Below are 26,486 nucleotides of genomic sequence, written 5' to 3' on the forward strand. Positions count from 1 at the left end.
ATAAAACAAAATGCAAATTTACAAATGTACAAATTATCCTCTAAATTAGCTATGCGAAACAATTTCCCTTCATCGTTCTGTGATGCCATTGTTCTAACAATATAGATAAAGAAGAAGAATGTTCGACAGGGAAATATTTACCGGCAAGTTATCGGTGACATTGTTAAACTGAGATCATGATTACCCTCGCAAATTTTACATGTAAATTGTGCTATTTATGGAATTGTACAGAAAGAGGCCACCTCTCAAAGGCAGAATCGTGGCAAGACTGCTATGTCGGTTATACTACATCTATTTCCAAATTTTTCAATCGTAGATTCTTCGTGACACCTTGGCTCAGTTAGAGATTCAAGATGCTGTCTGGTGCGCATCACCAAACGACAACTATTACCAGGTTTGTATCGAATACGGTATTAGAAAATCTCTTATGATACTAACTTCGCACGACCGTCTCTACCATCGGCAATAACCAATTTTTTGTAAAATGTCCCAGGTGTATTTCGGTGTAGAGTCGTCTGACGACACCGACATGGTTCTCCGTCTGTTAACTGCGAGAGGCATTGGCATAGATGAAAGAAGCACTATCGCGTGAGTCTTTTCATTGTTTATAACTGCACATTTAAATAAATAGCACATTTGTACAGCCGACGATTGAATCGAACCGATAGAATTATTAATAATTATTTATCTAAATATTAAAATATAGAGTCTTTTTATCTAACCATTACTACTTATCAAAACTACCTGTTCGACAAATGGGTGTTTTGCCCCGAAAGAATGGGTTATGTGATGGTATTCGTATGATCGCTGGCGTCATGCGTCCAGAAGCCCCATTCGTCCGCAATAGAGCAGACTGTCAAAGCCGGAAGCAACGGTTTCAAGCGCTCTGTTTTTAGTAGCCGCCCGCTTGTGTATGTACTAGGCTCAGACAAACACGGGAGTAGCAGCATACGGCCACGTCGCTAATACGTACCACGAAATGATGGGTTACTTCTCAGTTGGGATCTCCTGAGAATCCTTACTTCTCCTTCAAACCATAAGCCAGTGTAATGGTCGCTACTGCATGCAACACATACGCAAGCTATAATAAGTGTAATATAAACGTTCGCTAGTGCATACCATGCACTAAATTCTGTACCATACACGTAGCCCCATAGTAGTTGTAATCGTCGATAATAAAGTGGGCGTACTCATTTTTTCAGTCCTGTTGACGTCACGTCACTGTGTCGTTCGGAGGAAAAAAATGCTTCACTGCTTCTTAGCGTAACGATCATCAGTACAAGTAGGACGAGCTGAAGAAACTGCTTGTCGGGTAAAACATTATATATAATCTTTGATTCTGCCGGAAGCTCGGCATAATGCGCATGATACACACTAAATGTATGGAAAAACCTCTATGCTCTTTTTCACTTATTATACTACGCTCAAATAGGACACTGTCGACGGATTTGTCGTCACCCGGACAAAATACATTTGGTCCTACTTCATATTGCAACGTTCAACTTCGATGTAGGATGGATGTATATGTCTCTGAAATCCAATCCGTCTTCAACAATATCCACCTTTGACGCGCTCCATTCATTGCTCACGTCGAAGTTATATCAGAAATACCAGTAACTGTAGCAGCAAGACGAGAGTCGCATGTCCTCCTATTTATCCACTCTTGTGTACACCAGCTAAGTATCTCGTGCCCGAGATAGAGATAAGCTAACGGATGACAGATCTCTGGGGACGTCCTTTTTATGTAGCTCGAGGAATTGGTGATCGTGGTGATAACCCTCAAGCCTTGTTGTCCGTCCGGACTTTCTGCTCCCACCGCGTGCCTTACGACTCAGAAAGCCTGGAAGACTTTGTCGTTGTTCGTCGACAGCGACTCGAACCGTCGATCTGGGAGATAAACGGGGTGGTATCTGCACCGGAGGCCGTAAAAGGGGTTGTTTATCACAGAATCAGATGAGTCCTAAAACGACAATACCCATATATATATATATATATATATATATATAGGATAGTTCCTACGCCCGCCGGCGTTTCAGTAGTGGCCGCCGCCATATGCTATTCACTGGTATGAACCGTCGTGAGAGCGGAAGTGTGGTGTCTGCAAGAGTACCTAAACAAAACCAAACGAAAGTAAAAAAGAAGGAGAAAAGCCGAAGCGGTGAGAGAAAGCAAAGAAACAACCCCTGCTACCACTATTGCTGCTATACGCGATACTACTTGGACCTGAAGACGCTATGGTTCGTACAGGGGGCAAGACTCATAGGTTCACATCGCTATCGAGCCATAAGCACTCCTACTACTGCCGACATCGGCATGACAGCCTGGTTTCGGCAGGCGCAGCTCGTTCTACGCGCTAATAACATCACGGACCGTGCACTAATAACGACTATATTTGCTACTGGCCAACAAGGAAAAACTGACGCTACACAGTTTCCTTGCAATAGCAAAAACAAAAACAGTAACAATAGATTCCCATAGTTTGCATCAATGCCCGCGTACTCCGTTCACATAACCTTGCCCCTATCGTAATAAGGAGAGCATTCTAAGGAAAAGAATTAACATTGTTGACCTTGAACGTGGTAAACTCCTTTCCGCTTAATTTCTTTGATCGTCCGTACCATCCCTTATCAACTCTCTCTTTTTTCAGGCTCATATAAATAACGTCGTACTTCACAAGGCTTCTTTTGGTCGCCTATTTCAGAACAACTATTGCTTAGTTCGAAACAAAAACAATGAAAAATCCATTGGGGGCATTAGGATCTACATGCATCGTTTTGATTGCCCCTTGAACAAATCTATAAATCGAATTTTTACTACAGGCAGTTTAAATCCTGGTCGATAACATTTAGCTTCAAGTTGCATTTAAAGCTCTACACTTACACGCTGATAACATCCAATGTGAATCTGCCCCTTTATTGAAGTTGTGTCCGTTACGATTGCTGCTTATGAAAACACAGAATTCTTCTTTGGTTTCGCTGACTTTTAGCGTTAGGTTCAAGGCTTTGTTTGCTTATATTAAAGCAACGTATCATTTTTACGGAAATCTTTCTCACCAGAAAGTATCTCCATAGAAAGGTAAAGAAAAACTGAAGGGGTTCATATGAAGATTGCATGCTTCGAGGCCAAGCGCGTGCATTTCACGACTTTTTAGTAATAAAGTCCAAAAGGACGCTAGAACCGAAACTTGTGCTACTCCATGTGGAAGGTCAATAAAAATAACGTGCAGCGAGCTCTCCAACGTAAACCTATAGTAACCTATTATATAGACAGCAAACGACAAGATATTAGTTCTACATCATAAAGCATTTTTATTGTGGTGAGCGCAATCGGCATTGGATTTTTCGTCAAACAAGACTCGTACCAATATACACCCACTTCGACGTGCACGTTCCCATCCCCAAACAAAAATCAGAAGATAGATACACAAAACACATTTCAAAAACGGCAATTATAAGCCGGTTATATATTACGCACGGCTGTCGAAATAGCCTCTTGCACACCCTCGTTGTGCTCGTTACCTTAAAACTTCAATCAGTCAAAAAGTAGTTAGTGAAAAGCTTCGTATAAACGTGCTTCGTCGATCACTCAACCAGCACAGACTTCAAGGTTGCTTGGGTTTAACTAGGCAAGGATTCCTATGTCAACTTTTACTTTAAAACACTTTATAGAATACATAAGCCCGCTTCGACAGAAAATTATATCATAATGTCGGAATGGCGCTCTGCGATCGTTCGTGCACTGTGAAAAATTGCCTTTGTCGTTTAATTACAGATGCATGCCGTGCGCGATCTTCTACCGAAGTAACGACGTCAAAAAGGCTTTGGATAACAACGACGACGAAGTGTGAGTTGGCAATACTACATTGTTTAGCGGGAACTACTTCCTCAAAGCAAAAATTGAGACCTGCTTCTCCAAACGTTAAGGGCCGATTAACAAATAATACAGCATCTATAAATGCCCTTCTGAAGAACTGTCTGAAAAGAAGTGTATCGTTCAGAAGCATTTAAATAAATCAGATGGATAATGAAACACTTTGGCACTTAAAAGAAGTTAGAACTACTCAAAATAGATTCATTCCTCGCTGTGTGGTCACGCAGTAGACCTAATCTAAATCGATAGAGTTAATTTTGATCTGCTTAATGGGAATCTAAGTTCTAGAATTTACCAATAGCTAACGTTAACCAAACGATTATGACAAAATTCCATTTAACTACTGCCGTTTTTACTAACTTTTTTTTCGGTCAGAAAATTTTGCGAAAGTATCTTTTGGGTTTAATTATCGGAAAAAAAATGTCCAAAAAAATAGCGAAAGATAACCGAAATAATCTTAGAGTCGCGAATCCTAACTAAGAATCGAGATGAAGTGCAAAAACGATTTAACCTGTTACGTTTATAACTACGAGTTTATTCTCGAAGCTGCATATTAGGCTATCTTTAACCCAAATAGAAAGGTTCTGTTAGGAATAAGGGGAACTCGGTCAACGTGTTGATTGTAACATCTTTTAGGCATTTCGTTAAAATGTCAAATTAAGAACTCTAGCGCTAGTTCTCATATCATGTTCTTACCCTAGCCTAAATCTGCACGCTTGATCACCACGATTTAGAATTCAAAGTACAGATATGTACGAAAGCACAGGTGGGCAAATTCAGGTCTGATCATTCGATCAGGGCTGCACTGCATTCGACCCTTCCATAAACTCTCGGCCACATATCAGGTGACTGTCACGTTCGAGGCATGCAATTAGCTCGAAATAATTGACTGTACAAGGGTTAGTCGTTGACGTCTGACGAGGATCGTTATGTGTAGCGCACTAAGAGTAGCAGGCCAAATCTTGAAACCTTATATATTTAGATAAGCAACATATACAGACTATCCAGCGTATAAGTATTTAAATTATCTCAGAAACTGCTGTCACAACCTCAGTAGGATGTGTGGTATTCGCAGCAAAACGGTTGGCGGTTCTTCTTTGACCGCAATCTAAGATGGCGCTTAATTTCTTGCAGAAGTTGCCCGTTCTAGTCAGTTTTTTTTAGATATGGACATATATAATGCCCTAATTTTCGTCGCTTTCCGTCCACAGTAGACGCCCACTTCGTCGCGGTCAAAAGTACCTCGTTGACAGGAATGAGATGGGTATTCCTCATAGTGCTGGTTACTGTAACCTTTTTATGAAATGTGCGTTTCAGTTATTAATCCGGTTTGTTTTACGTGTGTATTAATTTGCGGAATTAATTAATGCGCAAATGCATTAAAGAAAACTATTTTCAAAAAAAAAAAAGTTGTGGCAAGGATTAGAGAGCATTAAAGGATTGATGTTTATTGTAGTAGGCTTAGCTACCAAGATGCAGAAATGGTTCTATTGACAATCAAACGTACCATTGAGCGTTTTATTTTATAGAAGAGGTCTGTATTAGTACTATAGATCCTAAATGCAGTAAATTTCGCTTCTCACTCAGAACACATGAAGTACTCAGCCAATACTGGAGCCTAATTTTTTCCATAATAAAGCTAGCTAGTTAGAGTATTAAAGACTAAGTCGTCATTATATCCGTGCGGGAACATAGAATAGAAATGATCATAGTGTTATTCTCCTATATACAGATTCCGTTCAGGTAAGCCAATCGAGGTAATTCGCGTCATAAGACAACAAGCCTGCCAAACGTAACGATAGAAATGTGTGAGATAAAGACAGCGTGTTTAGAGTGAGCTGCAGAAATACAGAAACCTATGGTAAAGTAGTTAATTTATTACTATATTGGCTATCTTGCAGACGAATTTTACGAAAGAGGCCAGAAATTTAGAAGTTGAAGACAAAATCTGATTTAATTTTTTTTTGTTTTTTATAAATCATAAGCTTATATATATATATATAAAGAAAGTAAGGGGGGCGTACGTTTTCTTTTGATGCTCTAATGTTATCTATTCTGCTGAGATGAGCTGACAGTTGGCATGATGGGTAGTGACTTGGTGGTTTGTCAATCACCGAACCCGGACGTGCGAGCAGGCGGGAATTCATTCGTTTTGTGTCACTGTTTTGCGGCATCTCCGTCAACGTAGACGTAGCAGGAAAAGACGATACTGCATAATTCATGATCATGACGACATGTAACAATTTGGTACGTGAATAATAATTCTCAATCAACAGCGCCACGTGCGATACATGGTCCCCCTTCGATGTGCCGCTCTTGCTATAACTTTACCTGTTCAGGTTAACGCATTTCTCCTTTACTAAAGGCGAATTCATTATTCAACCGACCTATACATTTGTTAACAGCTCTGTAAATATCAACCGATTTATGTATAACTTAAGAATAGTTCATATCGGTTTACTTGGGAGCAACGTTTAATCGGCCAGGCCGGATACACGCAAGTCCAGGCACACGGCCTTTAATACATAACCAGCTGCTTGTTACGTGCATTTGGCTAACTAGTGCAGTTTCGTGCATATTTCGTTGGACCCAGCACGCTAACCAATTTTCAAGTCTTTATGCCAGTAACCCAAGTTAGTCTTACCCAGACAACGTTTTTTGTCACCCTCTGTCCATGGGGCCAATGCCGCGGCTCACGCTTAAAAGAAAGTACTAGAAAAAATTCGGAGCTGCCGGAGTGGCGTAGAGGCCAAGGCGTCAGTGTTGACAAACGGTGCAGCTGCCACCGATGGCAAGCCTAGATTTGCTGCGCCGCTCGGAGCCCTTCGAGTCAGAGTCTGTCCTCTTTTAGTTCCACCTTGTTTTCTATGGGCCTTCAGCTTCTGCATCATCACAACTAGCACAACTACCTGTAAGACCCACAATTGCGGTTAAGCAGGTGCTGACGCGTTTTCTTGTCCTCTGTCTTCCGCTTTCTCACTGACTGCGTTCGCTCGTCTGTTCGAGTTTACGTTCGACTGACTTAGCGCTTTCAGTTTTGGTTCATTGCATTCGACCCCCCCCCCCCCCCAAGAAAGGCCTTTTCCGATAAATCGAATGTTGATGGTCTCTCGAGCTTAAACTAAGGCTCCGTGGCTGGTCTTTACGCGACGGCAATGCTCTATCATTCCGGCTTGTATAACAAACAAGTTGGAATAGATGACCACCTATAGGTAAGCTATTATGAAGGGCTATCGGCCAGGTAATGTAGGAACAAAGGAAAACTAGCTTTCCTTGTCTGCTTTTGGATCATAATCACAAAGCAGAAGGCTATTCATATTCTTTCTCAGACGACCTAATACCTACTTAATATCAATATGTAATAATAACAATAATAGTTTATTACACGAATTCGATCGGTTAACAATATATCAGATTTGAAGAGTAAAGGGCGATTGTAGTTGTGCTTTCGTATGCTTATATTAGTCTTTGTGTGTTGAAACATTTTAGATCGGTATATTCGTTTTATTATCGTTTTTCCGAGAGTGGTGGTCATCCTTGTAAGTTCCTATTGTTCCTATGCTGTTAGAGAAAATATACGGCAGCCGTTACATCTGGCCTTAACGTTTAAATGCACCTGCAGTCTAATTATACGAGCGTTAGCGTGGTCATTATTGCCACCTGTTTGGGTAAAGGTAACGACAGACGAATTAAGACTTAATTAACAAAGGAAGACCACATATCCATACATATACACACTGACAACGACGGCCACACGAGCTAATGAACGAGAGAAAAGGCCCGAATGAAGTGAGCGGGTCGCACGTGGCCCTTCTCGACTACCGCTGTTGCTGTGTTCATTGTGACGGAGCAACTTCCCACGACGAAAACGGATTGCCACGTGGAGCCATTGTATGGAAATGTTTGCTGACATACATGCATTTGCCTGTAGTAAAGGCTCTTTGAAGGTTTTCTCTGACTAATACAAACGAAACGAAAGCCAAATAGACGGCGTTGAAAGTGCGTCGCACGCTTTGTCGTCCAATAGCTCTTACCCTTGAAGGAGACTTTAGGCAAATCGAAGGCATAAAAGTGTTACTAAAAGACGGTATGTCCGGCCTGTGAATAGCTAAATCGCCGCGCAAATAACGTATATATGTATATAATAAACACCGATGTTTTTATGGCAAGGCGTATCGAGGGATGCATCAAGTGTATACTATGCAAATAGCAAAAACTTGTGTGATTGTTAAAACTCTAAAGAAAGCATTGTACGACAATTCTGAATATTCCTACTATAAAATTACAAACAGTACATGTTTAAATAAAGGTTAAGGCGGCCCGGCCAGATAATCAATTTACCGTCTTTGGCTAGACTATAATGGTAATGAGGACAACTTATTTTTGTTACATGCGCGTATTCCTGAGCGTTTATTTCAATGTGACAATGCCGCTAACACCTCTCTTTATGTTAACGATGTTTGCTATAATGCCTGGTAGAAGGATGGTGGACTACGAAATACTATTCGGTTGTCCGGAGCTATTTCACGGGTCCAAAAATTTTAATCAATTTTCAACTTTAAGAGAACATCACATTATCTCGTCATATGTTCTCCTTGAATATTAGTACCTTGAAGCTAACGCTCTAGAAGTTTCTGAACTGTTACCTACAAGTAATTTGTATTACCACACCTTATTTATGAGATTTGACTTCAAGATACTCCACGCCCATTTAACGCCTCTTTAAGGTATCTAAGATAATAACAAATGCCTCTTATATCTATACAGCTACGAGCATAAATTTAGCTTAACTTAGACGAGCGTTGTAGTAGTGAATCCCTTATTGCTATACAGTTTTGTCCATAAAATGCGAAGTACAGTGGTTTTAATGTTGTTAATGGCAGCAGTAGAGCATTTCAAATGTAGTCCGCGCCTGAATTCAAATAATTCTTCTCTTCGCATAACAGGTTATGAAGCTCTTTTTGCGGAACCTGTTGATGCATGAAGACTATAATCGTGAGTAAATCTATTTTTTTTTTTTTAATGTATGATTCGTAGGGTTGAAGCGCGACCTCAGAGAAAGCATTACCGAAATGAAGCTCGTTATTCAACAATCAACTACAGATATAGGTTTATACTAGGAGTGCATGAGTTTATTAAAAGAAAGCGAGGTTGTTTTTTTCTATTGTAATTTATTGAAGCTTGACGCGGCAATATGTATACTATTCCCTATACCTTATAGCGACCTTTTTTCAAACATGTTTCCCTGATTTTTTTTTACTTAAACCCGAAAGAGTATTCCAAAAATACTACAGTGGAACATACTAACATGATGTTAGTGTAGGTTTACTTTTGAGTAACATAACGTCTTCTGACCGCCATTGTGCTAATCTATTCGTGCAAAGAAATTTCGTCCGCGGGAAAAGGGGTCACTTCAATAAACTTCATTTCGATAGTCTCTGTCATATAGTCTTACCTCTCGATTGCAACATTTTTTTCAGATTTGAGGATAAGAAGTCAAAGGGATTTAAGAATGCCCAACAAAAATTCCTCAAGTCAGTTACTGCACGTTTGACTGTTGCTCAGGTCAGTACCTAACGTTACATTTGGTGAATAGGCCTAGAAATAACAAAAACGTTCCTATGTATGTGATATTCGTTTGTTAAGTTAATTAGTTACAAGTTAGATGTTTTAAATCTAAGTGATCACTCGTCCGGATATATTTATCAGAAAATTTATTTTTCGAAAAACAACAACAAGTACCGAAATTGTTTATAAGAATTTTCCGTGAAAATAGCGAATAAACCTAAATATATATTATAGCCATTATTAAGCAAAGTATAATTATGTCGTATCAATTGTTTAGATCTATGGGTTAACTGGGGTCTATGGGGTTAATAGTTGCGTTACCGTTGGGCGAATCGGAAGTACCAAAGCAAAGTGTGTTATTGTTATGAGCTTAACCCATAACAAAGTAGAAACAAAATTTTATGAGATGAGGATTATGCACGAAATGGATGTGACACGTAAACTGGTTGATGGAAACAGAGGGACTATGTAATGCTATTTAGGGTTAAAAAGACCTATTTGGATGATCTTATTCGAGAAAGTGTTGATTAAAAAAATGATCTCATCACATAGCACTCAACTGCAAGAATCGTCCAACCTTAATGTTTTGTTTTCATTCGGTATAGTGTCTCTATTGATTATACTTACGGTATGTTACAATCGCAGCTACTAACTACATGTCTTACATTCAATATATAATAATTGTCTGATAGCATATCTGTTGAGCATGGTAAAGTTGTTCATGTGACCCTAGGTCAAAACACGTCACCGCAATTTGACATATACGTACGGACAACGGGTAACAACTACCTGAAGGACCGTAATTGATTGAATCATTTCAAGCTGTTCTTGTGAACCTGCGCAGGTCGTGGAAGGCGTTCGTGGGCAGGGCGAATTAAATTTTGACTTTGTCGCGCTCATCCTACTAGCAGGGATGATTGCAGCTCTCGGATTGATGGATAACTCGGTGGTATCAATCATTGCCGCCATGCTCGTATCACCTCTTATGGTTCGTCTTTAGTGGCCAAGGGCGTATTTCTTTCACGTTGCACCTAGTTACTGATATATTTCGTATCCCCTAGAGATAAATATATGCCATTTCTTCTTTCTAATAACTAGAGGCCTAGGTGTTGGCCGTCAGGTCAACGATGTTAATCCCGTCCTGCACAGAACTGATGGAGCTGCTTCTAAACGGAGCGCTTGAGATGCGTTTCAGATTATTCAGCTTCGTATCGGTATGCAATGCAGAATATTCGAGTTGTCAAAAGAACGTATATTTAGCGCTTCACGCCCAAGACGTTTCATTTTTTACCTAAGCTAAATGATATGTCTTGCTAGAGCTTAAGGTACTGGTTGTTTCCAGATTGCCTGAATAGAGTCAACGTCGTTTGAATTGTGTGTGTAAAATGTGGTAGACTTGACTTAAATAGTTATTTGTACAGATACGATGTGAAATATTAAGGTTCAATGTTTTGACAGTGTATGTTGAATCATAGAAAAAAATCAAATGCTTTGATAGAGTGTTTTTTAATGTTTTTTTTTTGTATATCGGACTGATTTCCGATTAGGGCCCCATAATGGCTATCACGTTCGGGATCATAATTCACGATATGAAGCTGATCAAAACGGGTCTTCGAACAGAGCTCTGTGGCCTTGTGCTCTGTTTGTTATTTGGCTTCTGTTTTGGAATTACGATGGCCTATTTCGGTGACGAAACGGGAGGCTTAGCGTGGGGGCCTAACACTTGGCCAAACCCCGAACAGACGGCCAGGTTCGTACATGTTGATGCCACACATTTTTCTTGATGTTTACCGTTAGAATTACACCGTCGTTTACCTCTGTGAGCTCATATTATATCGAAAAATACTAATTTACGGACTAACAGGAAATAACATGTCCCGAATCTGGCCTGAGCGCTCGATTTATTTTGTGGTGTAGTCTTCAAACCAAGCCGATGTTTATAGTCATGCAATTACCATGGAAGCATGCGGGATCATACTCGAAAGTTCATGATATTTCCAATTGAATCAGATATTCTCTGTTTATCGTGCTCGTCGTTCAGCCCTATTTCATCCGACACTGCAATGAACAACACCAGCAAACACTTATAATTGATACTTCGTGTCGCAAAAAATATAAGAGAGAAGTACATCTAGAATAAAGGAGAACCGCGTAAGTTTCTCAGTAAACGATGAAAATCCAACTATTTCTTAGTTTGCATTATGTTCTCCCGTATGTGTTCTCAAAGAAACACGCCTGTGCCAAACGTCCCATGTTATGCATTATATTAAGTTCATGTTTTTGTTTGATCTGTATGACAATACATGAACACATGTAAACAACATTCGTTATTAACACAGACCCCCATATCTATGTGTATATATATATATATATATATATGATCTACTAAAATTTTGAAGTAAATAACTCCAAAAGTGGACAGGCGCATATCTGTCCCTAGAATTTACTCCCTTAAAATTAGTCCCGTATCGAATTTATTGAAGTGTAAGCATCTTAATTATATAAAGCAGCGTCAGTTCTAACATTGTCTGTGTATGGCCATTGTTGAAAAGTTCACCTTTATTTAGGTAGCTTATTGAAGTTGTAAGTAATATTTTTATATGCAAATGTAACACAAGTTAATACGTCAGCGTTATTTTAACGAATTATTTCTCTTCAATGCAGGGGCCAATGGCGGTCATTATGGGTTGGAGCTTTGGTAGCTTTGCCGTCAGGTGGTGGCGTGGCCATGGCAATTTTAGGCGGGAATTCAGCGTGTCTCGTCGGTGTCGCTATTTCAGCATCACTCTTGCCGCCTTCTATTAATTGTGTAAGTTATAGCACGAAATTCACAGAGTCTTAACCAAGGTATCAATAGTCAATAAATCGTCAAAATGTATGCGTCAGACTGCTATTGTATACGTCAGAACTACTGTCGACAAGTAAACAGCATTCGCGTTGACAACTGGGCTCTAGCAATCATAAAATAAACCGTCTACGATAGCACTGTAATCGAATTGCCCCTAAGAGCTCTACCTCTTGATCCGAGCATCTTTGATGGTAGTGCTGTTTATCCGTCAGAAATAACAGCAAATCCGTCAAAAATACCGTTTCAAAAGGGTACCTATAAGGGCATGCTAATTCATATGAAACAATGGTATCGAGACAAAATAAAAAACATCGAGCTCTTGTTTTTCTTTTTTGCATTAAATGCTGAGGCGTAACTTCAGTTCAGTAGTGGGCTACGTGTTTGCGTGCCCTCTGTTAATAATGCTGAATAATTTGTTAATTCTATTATTTTCTCTACTTTATTTCTATCCATGTAAGTGAAGCCATGTTTTTCGCATGACAAATATAAGCCGCTCAACATACATCGCTTATCTTAACCTCATAAAGTGGTCAAAATTGGAGTTTTCCTTCACTCCAATAAACGTAAAGTTCGGTAGTAACTATCATCATTACCCTGACTAGTCGTTCACTAAAACGTCATTGTTTGACGTGCAACATTCACGTCTTTAGGGAACGCTGTGGTCTCTGGCGTTGATGAAGGTGTTCAAGGCCGCCTTCCAGGAGCCTATTCAAGTAAGTTCGAATTTACTGCGTTTCGGTATAGGCAATTTGACACTGTTAGCTGTCCGTGCTACCATATGATCTAACCGTTGTTAGATCATATGGTAGCACGGTTCATTCATTCAAATCAAGGAACTTTGGAAACTTAGTAACTAACAAAGTCGCACTAGTTTTGCTTTTGTTTATGCTGACCGACTGCTAAGGAGCAGCCGTATATTCATCTGCGACATATAATTAATGGTATAATTAGATGATTTCAACTAATCAACGTTTGGTCATTTCAAAATATATCATATCTTTGAAATTTCTTCCACCTGAAATTCTTCCACCTTTGAAATTCCACCAAACATCCAGTGGTTCGTTGATAAATACCCTCTGAGATTTTCTGTTTTAGCAAATCTCATCTTCGACTTTATTTACTCTGCTTTGTTAAACAAAGAAAGGTACTGGGTACATTATCTACACGAGTCAGGGGAACTTAATGCCTTCGAGAAAGCCGAAACATGGTTTTTTGCTCACTAACCAATAAAGTGTCTGTTCATTTCCTATAGGGTAAGCAAGCATCAGGAGATAATTGTTAATTAATTAATTAACTGAACATCGTGGATAGAGAATCAACTTATATTTGGTAAATAGTATAACATTACGAATACCCATGTGTCGATTGCTAGGGCTCACGTTCTGGCTAAAACCTGATCACTTCCTTTTTACTTACCTATATAATATTAATTAGTTCCTGTTAATTATAACGCATCTAATAAATTGTATGCAATACAGAGACACGACATTGTATAGCCATGTAAACCAGCCGCGTCTATTGAACGACCTACAGTGTAAACTTGATCTATTTGTTTCGTAGAGAAGACTATGAACACTAAAATCATCCTGGTACAATTTGCTGATAGCACGCACAGCAAATCAGCCTCCAGCTAATATCAATACTAATCGTAATTATTTTTACACACTTGCAACCATTTAATTCTACTATAAATGTGCTCCAGTTAAAAGTAAACGTACTTGTAGAATTTAGCAAATCCTTACTATTTCAAATGACACAGAATCGCGTACCAGCATTTTTGGCCTACAAACAGCCGAGAGCCATTGGGCTTGGTTGGACTGCCATTACTGCAGCTGGATCCCATACTTGCTGTTGAATAACAACTATATGTCGTTGCCCGTCGGCATTTTGTGTCCTTTAGTTTGCCCTGTTTGCAGAAAGCTATAAGGAACATATTTTCTGGCTGGACTCCCCACGCGTCTACAATAGGGGTTCTCACGGGCTAAAGGGCACGAAACAGCTATGAAGGTTTTGACTAGGCCGTAGGGTCAGAGTACATCGGATTCCAAGAGAACAGTGTAGTACTGGAAAGAGTCGTTTAATGTATTTTAAATTCAGCTTTTTGAACCCAAGACATTTATGTCGCGTGATTACTCATCAGTGAAATTAGTAATTAGCTAAGACACTAGCAAAGAGAATGAAACAAGAACTACCTACGTGAAACTACGGTGCTCTCTGATGACATAATGTGGCTTTTGCAGATCGATAGCAGGAGAATACGTCTGGTGTATGTGAAATACATATATCTGCAGCTTAAAATAGTGGATTTTTCAACGAGTTGTAGAGCGGTGTAACAGAGTGTAGCCATCCTTTGTCATAGTGCGACGTTTGAGACAAATAAGTTGAAGTTAAAAGTAGGAAAAAGCAAAATGGTAGGGAGAACTCGAAGGACAAGAAGCTACTATTTGCAATAGCATAGCATGCTAGCGACACTGACTACTTTCTACGTTTACTCTATATGATATATAGCAAATATTTTCTTCGCCATTTCAGAGGCAATCGAATTACTCTAATATGAGACGATAGATTAACCGGGGTCATACATAGTAGAAGACAGGAAAAGAAGGGACATCCTTGTATGCAATCTCGAGTAATCCTGGGATCCTAAATTTCGAGAGCCTGTAAAAAGTTAGAATTGAGATCGGACTTAACGTACGTTCCTCCCCTAATAGACACGCTTTTCATAGATTTTCATTGCGTATGCTCTCGATAAAGGGGCGAAAAATGTAGTGAGAACAATAAAATCGCTAGAAGTCAAACTTGTAGGGTGGCTGTAAAGGGTTGATTAGAGAAAGGCATTCTTATAAATTAATTTCTATGCAACAGTTCTGTCTTCTCCTACAGATGCTTTCTGTAAATTCAGGTTATTCATACGTAAAAAAAACTATCGTAAATATTCTATCTCTTAATGCAATAGTAGGTAAATATTTCCTCGTTTCTTTAACCTACGATTTTTGTTTTTGATTTTGAACAGGTATTAGTTGAAAATCCTAGGACGAAGGAGATGTTTAATACCACAACCTATTCAGCGTACCTGGCCCATGATGGTTTTAAAGCTTATTACTTTGACAATGCCAATATGCATAAGGAGTGCGCAGTAATGGCTATCAACTCATTCTGCCTTACGCTAGTTAATATTCTTTGTATCATTGTCGCTGGCTCCCTGTTCCTTAAGGTAAGGCAATAACATGTTTTTAGTATAATAATCTTGATAACTATTGTGACAGCTGATCAGGGCATATGACAGAATTTGCAGCGCCTCTCTAAAAAATAGCGCGGATGCAATATTTCAAAATGGAAGTTTTTCTCATCGGTCATCTAGGTTTTTGTTAATGCAATACCTATTTGCTCGAACTTTTATTTCGATCGATTAATAATAACAATAAATCTTTATTACTAAAAAAAGGTAATCACAGATCTATGCGGGAATGAATGATGAATGAAAATTGCTCGACGCGCTGGTCTCGGTAGATGAACAAGAAAAAATGAACTAATTCATCTAATTAGGTGCAACTGTATTCTATGGAAATGGAAATAGATTTCCTAATTTCCATTTTAAATAATAGCCCCTTTCGTTTTCAGATAAAAGAAATTGCACCAGAAAAATCGCTTCCTGACACGGACCGCTTCTGGAAACACGATATAAAGGTGGCTCGAGAGTACAATAGGCGTAATACGACAGTGGGATCCAGCGGCGACATGGCCCACACGGTCCTATCGGAATGGGCGGTATGTTTTCGTCACACGCCTTCCCTTCTTATCTACCTACACGTACCACACTGACTGACATAAATTCTCATCAAATTGTTTAGCACAAAATTTTGTGTGTTTCTGAAAGCTAATTCAATGTATTTGTATAGAGCATTCTATCTAGTTGTAGCAGTAACGTAGTTGAAAAGTTGGTCTGTTCGAAAGGGTGCCGCATGGAGCTAACTTAAATGACTCAAGCACATATAAGTACATAATCCCTAACTTGCAGCAGGGATTACAAGAAACAGTAAAAATAGTCGCACCTATTTTATATGACCTGATCATTCAAGTTATCTTGTCTATGGCAATTTACAGCGATATTTTCTGTTTGCCAGGCGCTGCCCACAATCCCTAGACGGGCAGACCGACAAGCATATGGATCATAGCTTAATTCGCATGTTAAAGAAGCCATACTCGCCCAACGAGGTTTTCAGTGCTCGATTGAAAACGAGAAATATCCTAAATGGATGCTGTAGAAGCAGTGCAGTCGCAGCTTCGGGTACAAGATTTTAATAGCTATGGTATCTATACACATTGCTACAATTGGCGTTTATCAGTATGGAAAAAAAATATGCCTTCGTCACGTCTTGGCGCTAGTGGTCACGCAAAAGACTCGATGTGTCCTGCGGTTGTTGCTGTTATTATTATTTTGGTATACGCGACAAGAATTACCGAGCCTATATATATATATATATATATATATATCTATACATATATATTATGCGTACAATAGTGAATGTTTCCGGAATTGCTTAGCGCTATTTCCCCATTAGAAACTGATATAGGATAAGCAGCTTCGAACAAAATCAGCCGCAGACTCAAAAACTAATTTTGTCAATCAACTTTGTTTTCATTCCAATCAAGTTATTATTTTTGCACAAGTGAACTAATTTTCTCGTTTTCAACTGTAGTTGAAGTTAGCTAGACCCTATATATTGTACGGTGTTATGCAATACGGCAGCATTACATTGATCTGTTTTCATTCCAAGAACAAAACACGTTTTCGCATCGTAAATTTTTGATAGCTTGGAAGAATAAGCCGTAATCGCAGATAGAAAGCTCAGATTTGGCTCATTTTTTGGAGTAATCATTTGCCTAATTAGAGTATGACAAATAATAACACAGTTTGTGTGAACAGAAACATCGCTATTGCAATTGTCTTTACAGACGGTTGCTGGCATTGATCCTAAGATGATGCAGTCGGATGACCCCAAAGCTCGCATATCGCAGCTTCAGACACTTCAAGACATCCTCATGGTACGTTACTCGATACAGACACGAAGCAGATATTCGCAGGGAAACTAAGATGAAGTGTAGTACAGGGAAAATTTAGAAAGCTATCGGCATGAAAAACATAATTTTGCAATGAATCGTGGTAGGTAGAAATTTACCTTTGTGTAAGAATAACAACTGTCTGATGAAGATAGGATAACGTTACGTAATAGAATCCCCTCAGTTAATTAGAAGATCGTCTGTCGTTTTAAAACTGATATTTTGTTGCTGAGTTTTTTCTACGCCAGCGTTTGTGCAATATAATAATAGAGACGTGAGCGAATGGTATATGGGCAAACCCAGTCGTGAGATACGTAAATAATAAACGCTTTTATCATTCGTTTACCACTTGTACAGTGCACCCGCATGCGTATTGCCTCTGGTCTCTTTGTAAAGGCAAAATCTCACTGGATTATGATCTAACTTAGACGATTTACCAACTGGCTTGTTACTGTTGCTGGCGTCCACCAGTGTAACACAGATATACCGCGTACCAACCAGGTGCCATTAAATCTAGGAGAACTTAAGCAGTAATTGTTAGCAGTAGAGTAAGTAGAGGAGATTGGCTAATGTAATATTGATGCTTGTTTTTAAATATTAGGAGCTATTTAATTTGAAGTAGTGAATTTTTAATGATGAACGGTATATCCCTTTCTCTGCCCCTTTTATGCCGGGAAATGCTTTTCAAGACCGCGAAACCTTGAGGTGGAACTCTCGATTTAAAAACTTCTCTGAAACATCTGATTTGATTGCATTATATTTAGACCTACTAATTTTGATCATTCCTTGTAGCGTCATGATACAATAACGGAATATGCGTGAAGTGCACGACGTTCTATATTGACATATCGGTAATAGCCATTTGACTTCAACGACTAATAAATGCCAATTATCTAACAGGATGCCGAAGATGATGAGGTATTCCAAACGGTCACAACAAAAGTTAGCAATCTGAGTGGAGCGGATCCGGTTCGTCGGCTCTCGCGGGCCGTCTTGCCGCAGTTACCGAAGGCGTCTGCTGGCGACACAGTGCCTCCAGTAGGAAGCGGCGTAGGCGCTTACGAAAGGCGGCCGAGCGTGCTCGTCGGCAATATGCTGCAGGATTATGAGAGAAGACTCAGCCGCTTCGACAATTCTTGCTACGTACGTCGAGGTCTTCGCGATCGATCAACAGATTCTAGCGCTTGATATACTAATGATTCTTTTGTCCGCATTGAAAAGTGATGTACGACGAAGAATAGATACGTACACCTAAGGGAAGATGCTAAAGATTTCTGACTTCTACTAACTACTACTGAATTTTCTTTTTTTGAAAGAATGCAATATGTTTCTATAACGTTAGTTTTTATTAAATGGTTGCGGATATTTCTGTATGTTACTAGTATATAATAGTGTCGCATCCAATATGATTACGCATTCGTTAATTCAGCCTTTTAATTATGTTGATTAGTTTGTTCAAAATAGATTCTTCAAAGTTAAAAGTACTATATATACTAACGAACAAATTGCGGTGTAACAGATCAATCCGGAGTTTTCGTCTACGAATTCTGATCCAGTTATACCAAACCATCTCCAGAACCGGCGCCGATCCTCGGTGGCCCGTGCGATGAACTTCAGTTATTGGCCAGGGCAGAGCCAGACGCCCCAGAAGCTGTTCGCCGAAGGAAAAGAGGCTGGCCGAGGTCGACTGAGCACAAACAGAAGTGTCGCACCCGTTCGCGAGGAGGAGGACGTATACAGCCACATTTAAATGATCCATTACTAACGCCCGCATTAGAGGTCCGCCATATACTGGCACACATTCATCCACAGGCATATATGATGACTTACATGAACAACTTCAGGCAGAAAATTAACTCGTTAATACTTATCCCGAGATTTTTATCTCCCTATCTCGCTACATAACAATCACTAGTTTAACCAACCCTTGCTACCACTGTTACACGTAGATAGATTTTATGTTTAGAGTTTTATGTCCGATATCGCCGTCGGCTGGCTCCCAGCACAAAGCGAAACCTGTATACGCTACGTAGATACAACTATCTCTATACTTGCCATTGCAATGAACATATACCCGTTAAGTCACGTCCAGTTAAACCTGACATTTTGTAAGACTGAAGTTTGTAGCATGAGCTGTCGATTTAAATCGATGAACCCAGATTTTCTATCGACGGAAAACACCACTGCGGTACAGACTAGGATTTATAGGGTAAATAAAAGCAACAACGATTGTTGACTACACGCAGCCACTTGTGCCGCCAGATTGGTTCTACTAGCAATTGTGAAACAAAAAACCAGCGAACTACGGAAGTTAGTCTGCGATTCTATGGATGACTGTAGCTGCGGCTGTTTATTTGATATATACACATATTTCGATTGTGAGGGATTAAGCCGTTAGTCGGAGACTGTAACCTAAGGCTTTCAAACCTGGGCCGCGCGTCCGAGTTAGCAATTGGTCCTCGTTTATATCTTTAACTGCGACAATTTAAGCACTTACATAATGCACTACCTTGAGATACTGACTAAAGTGTACCATTGTAATCGTCGTAGTGCCTACATTTAGGATGATGCCTATGCTATTATTAGGACAAACAATCACAGAAGCTCTAAATAACGGTAGATAGACCTTTTCTGTTTTGTTATCGATACTCCCTGACTAGGAATATGTGAACATTTGCTTGACATATGCGCTTAGTACAATAAATTAGTAATAATTATAACTGGAAGGTAGTCAAACAATTTGAATGAAAAGTCTTGTTTGAAGTCGAAAATTTCTGGTAGATTTTATACCACGATATGTTGTGGGCATACTAGCGGGTTCGAAGCGCTTGTCTTGCTTACGCCGCCTATGTTATATAGTTTTTCTAACGAGATAATCTTTTTCGATGAAATAACAGACAAACGCGCTTATTGGAAAAATTATCCTGTACTATTGATCATGTATACAAACTGAAATTAATAAAAAGGAACATCAGTTTCAAGCTCGCCTAAACATTCAAGTTGGAAGTACGAACGATGAGCAGAAGTTACGTGCTGCCTAACTCGAGTTCTCAAAGGCGTAGCAGTAAAATCTTATAACGGCAGTATCGGGAGCACATTAGCCTGTGAAGGACAATGAGGATTTTCGTTAATGAAGAATTCTTTTCAGGCGTCCATCGTATCTACCATGATTCTATGGTAGTGTTAGTATGGTAGTATTGGATAGTTGACGGGCAAGCGTGGCCAACGCCACGGCTGGCATAAAATATACACAAACGTACAAATAAATAATTTGAAACCACTGGTATTTTTCTGTTACTGGTAAGTTGTCTAATGTCAGGCCTATTTCAGATCGTTTGCGACACTATATATAATAAATGCTGTGCAGGTGTCATATAAGTAAGCAGCCACTGTGTTATTAAGAAAATAAAGCGATACAGTCTGAAAGCAGGCATTCAGTGTTGCAGAATCTGGAATGGGTATACACAAGCCATTAAGTTTACAATACGCTGCTTTTTAAGGCCAGAATTATCATTATGATTATTATTCTCCTAACTTGAAGTAACATAGAATTATGATCTCAACTTAATAACTTAATATTATCTATATACGCCTCTTTTTTCACAAAAAAAAATTGCTTTTCTTTTAAACTCTTTCACGAGTTCATGTTACGGTGCTTTTGGATGAACTGGACATTTTTAAAGGCTCTTCAGAGTGGACAAGCTACTTGACAAAACTATATTGGGACATTTTTTATGCGTTCATCATCAGGAACCAGGTGGTTCACTGTGTAATTGGGCTTAAGTAATTTGATTCTCAATGGGGATGGTTCAGCTGCAACCTGAAAGTAAAAGCAAATAAACTACCTACGAGCATCGTCACTAGTTCTTCTGAAGGGTCGCTAGCTTCTTTCGTCTTTTTCTGGGGCGAAGAAGCTGTGGGAGTAGCATGTGATTATCGCCCTTATATATTATACATATAAAAGGACTACTTGAAAGTGGTTAACGAAATCCAATAATGGAATCCTTGGACTGTATGACGTAAGGCTCACAGGTCGGCCATCTGAGGTTAGTGGAAATCGTTTGAAGGCATTCGCGAACGAAGACTGCCGTCAAGCAACTCACAATTTCCAAAGCAAGATAAACTGCAGTCATACTAACTATCGACAGGCACCTTAAGTCTATATTACGCAAATTAGGGGCAGAGGCGCTCCGTAAACTGAATTAATAGTACAAAGAACAAGGCTTTTTTCATCACCTCTCAAGATCTCACCCACCAGGCAATACAAAACCACCATAACAGGGCAGAAGTGATACCTCCACGCCAACACGAAGCAGGTAAACAACTGGGATAGCTTCTGGAGACACACCTTAATCCAGAACTAATCCTGATCTGCATCCCAAAAAAACATAATTCGAGTTTGGTATGACTGGATAACTTTTATATGCAAGAAAATACTGGAGAAAAACAAGAAGGTCAAGGCGTTCAGGCTAATAGAAAGGGTCCAATACAGCAGGCAACGTCATTCTGCTTGTCAACGATGCCAGGCTATTCAGGGCAAAGACTGTGAAAGATGCCCTACAAGAATCTGAGTGGGAAATTCTTCTGCATCCAGCTCATTCTCAAGTCCGCGTACCTCCAGATTACCACTTTTCCGACATTGACCAATTTATTTAGTGCCAAACATTTGACGGTGAAGGGGGTCTTAAGACCTGGCTGAACAAATTCTTTCACTCTAGACCCGAGAGTTTCTGGAAAGAATAACCAAATTTGTTGATAGATGTTGACAAGGTCGTGAAGCGAGTACATAAGAAATAATTTTTTTCCTCGAATTTGACTAAAGCATTGCATCTTTTTGTTAAATGCGAAAAGGGCAAAGAATTAAAACGCAGTCTGACATTTGTTTACCTAGCGGTCGATCTGTCGGATTTCCTGTGCACCACTAGCTTTATTCCAAGAGATATCTTATCAAAGACTTGAATGAGCATATAGAGACCCTCATTTGCTATAGCTGTTTGTTACATATCAACTCCTCGGTGCCGGTACTCACGCAGCTGCGATTGTTGACTGGTAGAACCTCTTCTTTTAGCCTGAAGCCAAACGAGCAACTCTCAACGAACGAACGGACGAAATCCGCTGATTCCCACTCACTGCTTTCGCTACTCCTTCCCGCGCTAATTGAGAAAGCGTATCTCGCCCGCAGCGACCCCTGGCGCCAGCCGACACGAACCCGAGGATTGCGCGTTGTACCAGCGCCTGCTGGAGGGGTAAGACGGCTGTCGCGTTCACGAAACGATTCGGCATCAACGAAAAGCTCTTTGAGTTTTTACCAATATTCAAAAGAGATCGCAAGAGTATAAATGAGTGTGATTATTTTTCCACAAAAGTTTTGTGAAAACCACAGGGCGAACCTCAGTGCAGTGAGCAAGTGAAGATAGCCAGTGACCGAAACGAAAACAAGACAGCTTCTTACACCAGTTCTCTACAGGGTAAAGATGTCTCGTACGCTGGCTTAGACTTGTGGAGGATTAGAAAGCAGAGTGTATCTGCCTGGATTTGTTGGTACGTATAGCTCATAAGCTGGAAGTATTTGTGTTTTTGAGTACGATTTAGTCTGGCGCGAAAGAGCCGACAGATAATGGAAAAATGCCGCTGGGCAAATTTTGAACGAAGGAGATGGTGGCGAAAAGTGGATTGGGTATGAAATTGTTGCAAGCAATCGCTGGGTCAGAAAAATGTGAGACTCTCGTGCAGAACCTTTGCACATTCTTAGAGGCAGACAGCGTAAACGAAATCAAAAGATTGGCTTTGTTGGACTATATAATAACCGTAGTAATAGAGAAAAGCATACATAAGTGTTTAACATCAATACGCCTCTCAGTGTTTATTGAATATTTCATGAAGTGACGATAGCCTTTCATATGAACTCATGCTAGATGACTAAGCTGGACACCAATTTGTAATGCATGAAAAAACTTCTCGACTTTTATTAACGATAAAAAAATAGTACGAATATCATTTACAAACATTGTTTATCCGTGTTGTTTTGTATCGCGAACGCACAGTTATTCCAGCTCACTTCTACTGGTAGTTAGTTGTCCGGGCCCAATCTTATCCGGTCTTCTCATTCTTCTATTTTTGCTTCGAGATAGAGCCAGCCAGCCAACCAGCCGGAGTAGCGGGTGTGTGTGGAGTGGCCCCCAGCGGGCGCCCGCAGATACTCACTCTAGGGGTAGGGACTTGCTCTGCCTGTTTCGGTCTTCTTGTTCAGTTCGACGGTTCGTTCAATTGTTTTTCTCGTCTCTCGCGGCCTCTCGGCCATCAGCAGTCCTTTCACCCAACGAGTGCGCAACACGAGGCTCTGCAGGACCATGACGACGAATGCCGCGACAAGGCAGCCGGTCGATTTCAGCTTCTTCCAGCCTCTTTAAGTGTCCTCCAACAGTTTCGCAGAAAACAAAGCCGTTCCTAGTCTGAATATTGGTGATTTCTCGGTCCTTTGGCGCGACGGTGATCGCCGCAGTAACGGTAACCCTGGCCGACGCCTTTTCAACAATGCGGACATGTAACAACTTAATTGACCCTTCCTATACCTCACTCACTACCTCTTTGCACTTTGCGTTTTCGCATTGATGACACTTGAGGACAGCTTGCAATATTCACTCTCTCAAAATACCAAAGGCTGTACGGAACACCGTTTATTTTGGTGAATACAATTAGAAATAGTTTTTTCGGCGATGAGAGGCGTCAGTCTTTCATGCAGTACTGCTTTGTAGAACTTTCCTTGAAACTGTCCCGTGAATGGTATTCGTTTTTATGGCTTATCCATAAATTGAACTTTCATTACATTGAACCTTAGCTATTTGGTCAACTACTATTAAAAAAATTGCCTGACCTTGCGCTAAAAAAATCATTTTATTTGTAGGAAATATGCCTACTATTTGAAGTACAGGGACTGAAAGTTTTTAGCTTGTGTAAAAAACTAAATTACGAACTTGCGTATGGCTCGTTACGAGCAGCCTTCGTCATCATGTCGCCCCGAATACGATGCCGTATCGAAGTACACGTGTGACGAACGTAATCTTCACGAATACATATTCTAGTTTAGTACGACTACTATAAAACAAGACGCTAGGGCTGTTGTGGCTGTCTGCTAATTCAGTAGTCTTCAAGAACACCAAATCCTCTACTCCTGTAAACGTATGCGTCTAAGCAGAGCTGGTCTGTTATAATCAGTCGAGAAATGGCGCTGGTTGATTTACTGGCTATCGAACCAAGCTACAGATGCGTCAGTGTATCGTCTGATGTCGTCGAAGAGGCTCAACAATACGCTGCGTGACACTTGCAGATTCGTTTGCTAGACCCACAGTCGCGGACACCGCGCTGCCATCATCACAATCGTTGCCGTGGTAATCAAAGCGATAGCGGCAGCAGAACCACGCTAACTAAGGAAAGAGATACGTCGAATCGCTTAACGCTGTAGCGGCGTCTCGCAGAGACACCCACGCAACTCGACAAGGACCAGCAGCAGAAACCGCAGATGGATTTCGTACGTTCAGTTATCTGTTCTGTTTCAATGGTGGCCATTTTGTAGACGATGCTGAGTCCAGCTGATATATAGGACCAACGCCGAACGAAGTAGTGAAAGAAAAAAGCGAGTCCGCCTTATATGGAGGCGTCGGCGGGAGTGACGGGCAAATGCATCGTGCAGCACGATCGAGCCTATAGACCAATTGGCTTTACGAACAGCGTACGCCAGACGATATTCGATAGCGCATTCAACGCAGCCCCGTTGATCGCGATTTGATCAGTGTAGCCAGGGACGCTTCTGTACATGCGTTTCCATCTGAAAATCTGCATTACATTGCAATGTAACGTTTCACGATTGTCTGCTAAAGGCACGGCATCAATTTAAATTCGATAACTTAACCCATACTGAGTCAACAATATTGACGAGACGCTCTTAGATACCTGTGTTAGATTTTTTTTTCCTTATTAGGAAAACCTAAGAGGAAAATGTTGGTAACCTTTCGCTAATCTGTGCATACGATCGTTTCCGGCTCTAAGGAGATGTTTCAGTAGAACTATACTGATCTAAATTGTGTAGTTTTCAAGTTCAAACGACATAATGTATGCAATTAGAAGGACAGAATGGCATTAGAGTACGATAGCATACGCCGCTTCCTGTTCTTCCCATAGCTACACAACATATGACATCTGGTCCTAGTAATGTTGACACAGTTCGAGCTATCATACACACATCGTGCAAGACACGAATTAGTATTTTTATACCTTCATCGGCATCAACGTACATTATTTTTTCATGCAAATAGGATTTGAGCTAACTTCAGACATCGGTACAAATGAAGGTGCCGAAAAAGCTGCGTCATATATTAAATGTATGCCATTGCAAAATACACTAAAAAGCCATATTTAGAAAAAAAACCATTGAAAAATGTTTCGTCTAAATAGATGATATCCAGAATTTTTGCTTTTAATTTAAATAAAATATTTCTCTAGTTGCTTCCTTCATAAACGATAAAATCTTAGAAAAATAATAGCAAGGACGATAGTAAGTCTATAAAAATAAAGCAGTATAATAGCAAGTGAGTTGTTATCGGGTCACCACTCATGCGGACTGCTAGCATTAAGCCAAATAAGTTAAGCTATCGGAAAGCCCATGTAATGGAACCAGGGACAAACTAATTCTGTGACTGAACATTTTTCTTTCTAGACATCTATTAATTTCACCGTAAAGCGGACTGGAAATTGGCCGACAACGTTAACGTATTTAACTTGCTTCAAGCAAGATAAAACGCTGCTGTGCGAAGATATTACATAGAAATGAAGAGCGCACTCCCTTAAATAGATAGTTCATAAAGCGTTCGCGCTTTGACTAACCGGATATAGTTGTGCTGAAGAACAAAGTTGTGCCGTTCGGTCAAACTACGAAACCTTTATTCGTTACCGTAGATATATGACTACAGAACTTTAAACATTATCCTAATAACTTGTACTATAATTAAATCTAGGTTTTCTGAGGCGGAAATCGCCCGAACAGAGCACCGTAATAAGAACTGTGCTAAGTGACATATTCATACATTTTCATTACATAGATGAATTTCAGAGGGTTTCCTAAATCAAACAATGCACTATATAT

The 26,486-nt window shown here is 40.0% G+C and overlaps 2 protein-coding genes and 1 long non-coding RNA gene across 6 annotated transcripts in view; 2 read left to right on the forward strand and 1 right to left on the reverse strand.

Annotated features, from left to right (window-relative positions):
* Window positions 1-20,627, forward strand: part of LOC111269159 (uncharacterized) — a 28,618-nt gene extending 7,991 nt beyond the window's left edge. For both annotated transcript variants that reach the window (XM_022848568.2, XM_022848569.2), the window contains exons 4-16: window positions 317-394; window positions 494-588; window positions 3,772-3,843; window positions 9,351-9,435; window positions 10,283-10,426; window positions 10,986-11,188; window positions 12,103-12,247; window positions 12,937-12,999; window positions 15,300-15,500; window positions 15,908-16,054; window positions 17,243-17,332; window positions 18,248-18,490; window positions 18,867-20,627. In XM_022848568.2, coding sequence (XP_022704303.1) covers window positions 317-394; window positions 494-588; window positions 3,772-3,843; window positions 9,351-9,435; window positions 10,283-10,426; window positions 10,986-11,188; window positions 12,103-12,247; window positions 12,937-12,999; window positions 15,300-15,500; window positions 15,908-16,054; window positions 17,243-17,332; window positions 18,248-18,490; window positions 18,867-19,097 — 1,797 coding nt within the window. In that variant the 3' untranslated portion in view covers window positions 19,098-20,627. The remainder of the gene's footprint in view (window positions 1-316; window positions 395-493; window positions 589-3,771; window positions 3,844-9,350; window positions 9,436-10,282; window positions 10,427-10,985; window positions 11,189-12,102; window positions 12,248-12,936; window positions 13,000-15,299; window positions 15,501-15,907; window positions 16,055-17,242; window positions 17,333-18,247; window positions 18,491-18,866) is intronic.
* A 1,921-nt stretch (window positions 20,628-22,548) lies between these two features.
* LanB1 (laminin subunit beta-1) overlaps window positions 22,549-26,486 on the forward strand; it is a 37,130-nt gene continuing 33,192 nt past the window's right edge. For 2 of the 3 annotated variants that reach the window (XM_022848565.2, XM_022848564.2), the window contains exon 1: window positions 22,549-22,888. The gene's annotated coding sequence lies outside the window, so the exon portion shown is untranslated. The remainder of the gene's footprint in view (window positions 22,889-26,486) is intronic. The other variant, XM_022848567.2, reaches the window with a different exon arrangement.
* Window positions 22,898-26,486, reverse strand: part of LOC111269160 (uncharacterized) — a 35,421-nt gene continuing 31,832 nt past the window's right edge. Inside the window, exon 3 of the long non-coding RNA XR_002685625.2 lies at window positions 22,898-25,180. This is a non-coding gene — a long non-coding RNA (uncharacterized LOC111269160). The remainder of the gene's footprint in view (window positions 25,181-26,486) is intronic.

Source organism: Varroa jacobsoni, unplaced genomic scaffold, assembly GCF_002532875.2.
Source record: "Varroa jacobsoni isolate VJ856 unplaced genomic scaffold, vjacob_1.0 scaffold_1358, whole genome shotgun sequence".
Taxonomy (NCBI): Eukaryota; Metazoa; Arthropoda; class Arachnida; order Mesostigmata; family Varroidae; genus Varroa; species Varroa jacobsoni.